Source organism: Buceros rhinoceros, unplaced genomic scaffold, assembly GCF_000710305.1.
Source record: "Buceros rhinoceros silvestris isolate BGI_N320 unplaced genomic scaffold, ASM71030v1 scaffold23372, whole genome shotgun sequence".
In the NCBI taxonomy this organism is placed as follows: domain Eukaryota; kingdom Metazoa; phylum Chordata; class Aves; order Bucerotiformes; family Bucerotidae; genus Buceros; species Buceros rhinoceros.
Window position 1 is genome coordinate 4,965 of NW_010399802.1, and position 2,258 is coordinate 7,222.

Below are 2,258 nucleotides of genomic sequence, written 5' to 3' on the forward strand. Positions count from 1 at the left end.
TGTGTCCAAGGTCTTTCCCCAGAAGTGCAACCCAGCATGGCTTGCCCCCTCCCCAAATCCCACCCCTCGGCATGCTGAGAAGAGAGAAGAGCTGAAAGATGGTGACAGATCTGCATCCTGGGGACAGAGAGCTATCGCTCAACCTGCGCCTGGGTGCCAGCCCTGGAACAGAGTGACATTCTCCTCACGGGCTCTTTGCATCCAGCCACTTCCTACCATCAGACCGGCCGAGGCAGGGACCCGCAGGACAGCCAGAAGCGGTGGCAGCTGTGGCAGCCTTGTTGTCCACCAGGCTGGGGCTCTCCGAGCAGCATGTGGCCTTGTGGCTTCTCTGCCGTGTGCCATTCGGTCCCACTTACGGGGGGGCAGAACAGAAACGTGCCGGTTTAGACAGAACTCCGTCCTCCCGTCCAGCTCCTGTTCAGCAGCTGGGAAACTGTTACCTTTAACACGAGATACTCTGGGTGCGTGGTATGGAAATGGCCAAGAAGGGAGCAGGGAAGGGAGAGAAGAGAAAACACCCTTTTCTCATCCTTTTGCCCTCAGCACAAACATCAAAACCTGTTCTAAACCGAGGTCAGCCGGTCCGCCAGCCCCCCCCAGGGACCTTGTCTCTGTGAGACCTCGGCCAGGAAGATGCCGACTACGTCTGTCTGCAGTGTAAACACGGGGAGGTCTCTTCTAAAGTCCAGCGGGACATGGAAGCTGGGGCACATGCTGCATGTTAAAGTTTCCCAGATACACGTGGTGGATAAGGTCCTCGTTGCTCTCTTCAGATCACTTAGCTGGATTTCCTGGAGAGCAGAGCCGAGCTGTAAATGACAGGTTAGCTCTGCGCTCCAGGGTGTCCCTTTAATGGAATAATGGCAAATGAGACAGAGGGGATTTCTTGGGCCCGGCCCAGCCCCCTCCTCACAACCGTAATGGAATATAATCCCATTTACACAGGTACCAAGCTCCATCCCGACAGCATCTGCGCAGAGTGGTGCCAGTGTGCCACATGTCCCCTCATTAATCCAGCATCTGTCTCTGGTAAAGGTCCTTACACGTCAGAGCCCCCAGGCGAGCTGAGAGCTGAGCTCCGCGCAGCCTGGCCCAGGGCGCCTGTGTTGCCCACCCCAGTCCAGATCAGCAAATTACCGCAAAATCTGGCGTGTTTTGGCTTTTTCTGCGGTTATTAACTGGAAAATGTTCCGCTCTATTCGGCATTACGGGTTCAGGCTGGAATTCCTTCCAGGGGCTCCAGGTGCCACCAGAGAGCTGTGGCGCTCAGCCGTGTCCCTGCCTTGCCGGGACACACAGGGAAAGGCTGTGGCACAGGAGGCTGTGGGGACACTGCGGGTCGGGGTCTGCGGGGACAGCCATACCTCACAGCATGGCTGCAGGAGTAAAGCGGAGGTCAGGACTCAGCGGTGGTCACCTGGGCTGTCTCCTGTTCACAGCTGATCAGCATTGGATCCTCCTACAACTACGGGAACGAAGACCAGGCAGAGTTCCTCTGTGTGGTGTCCAGGGAGCTCAACAATTCCACCAACGGCATCGTGAAGGAGCCGAGCGAGAAGGCGAAGGTAAGGCTGTGCTCAGCCGTGTCGACTGAGTTTCCCGACACGGAGAAGCTGTCCCTCCCTCACCAGACCTGTAACTTGCTGTAGAGGTCTGTGCAGCAGCTTCCCTGTTTCCTCCTGCACACACGGTCTTCCCCTCTTGGGAGGTTCCATGTTCTGCTGTAGGACAGGAGCTAAGGCTCTTTGCGTGTTTCAAATTGAGACAGAAATGTGGAGGAGAGAGAGAAGACTCGGAGGAGAAGGGCAGCGTAGCAAGGACCTTTGAGGCTGGTCACACTGTGCAGATGAAGGATGTTGCAGGGAGAGACAAGCTGTCTTTTCCTCTTCCAATCCACTCGGTTTTCCCCCAGGATAGCAACAAAAGGTCAACGTTAGCCCCCGGCGAGCAGGTAGCAGGATCTCTAGAGAAGGGGCTCCGTAGGCTTTCACCAGCCTGTCGTTCGTTACGGCAGCAGCAAAGCCACAAGCTACCCCACGTCAGCCCATCCTGCCTTGTGCTGCAAAACCAAGAACTGCGATCGTGAAATGTTGCGTCTGAACTGGCGCAGGGTACTTACAGCAGCTCTGCTCTCGTTCAGATTCTTCAGGAGCGAGGATCCCGGATGTAGCTGAGTGTCTGCTCCCTGAGAAACACCCGGCGTCAGAGGGCAGCGGCGCTGGGAAGCGTCTCTACGCAGGGAAACCTAGCCCCCC

General features: G+C 56.7%; 1 protein-coding gene across 1 annotated transcript in view; it reads left to right on the forward strand.

The window, feature by feature from the left end:
• LOC104489470 (BTB/POZ domain-containing protein KCTD2) overlaps positions 1–2,173 on the forward strand; it is a gene marked incomplete at its 5' end in the record, with an annotated part of 5,596 nt that extends 3,423 nt beyond the window's left edge. Inside the window, 2 exons of the mRNA XM_010131633.1 lie at positions 1,443–1,568; positions 2,144–2,173. Of these exons, the coding sequence (XP_010129935.1) occupies positions 1,443–1,568; positions 2,144–2,173 (156 nt within the window). The remainder of the gene's footprint in view (positions 1–1,442; positions 1,569–2,143) is intronic.
• Between the last annotated feature and the right edge of the window lie 85 nt (positions 2,174–2,258).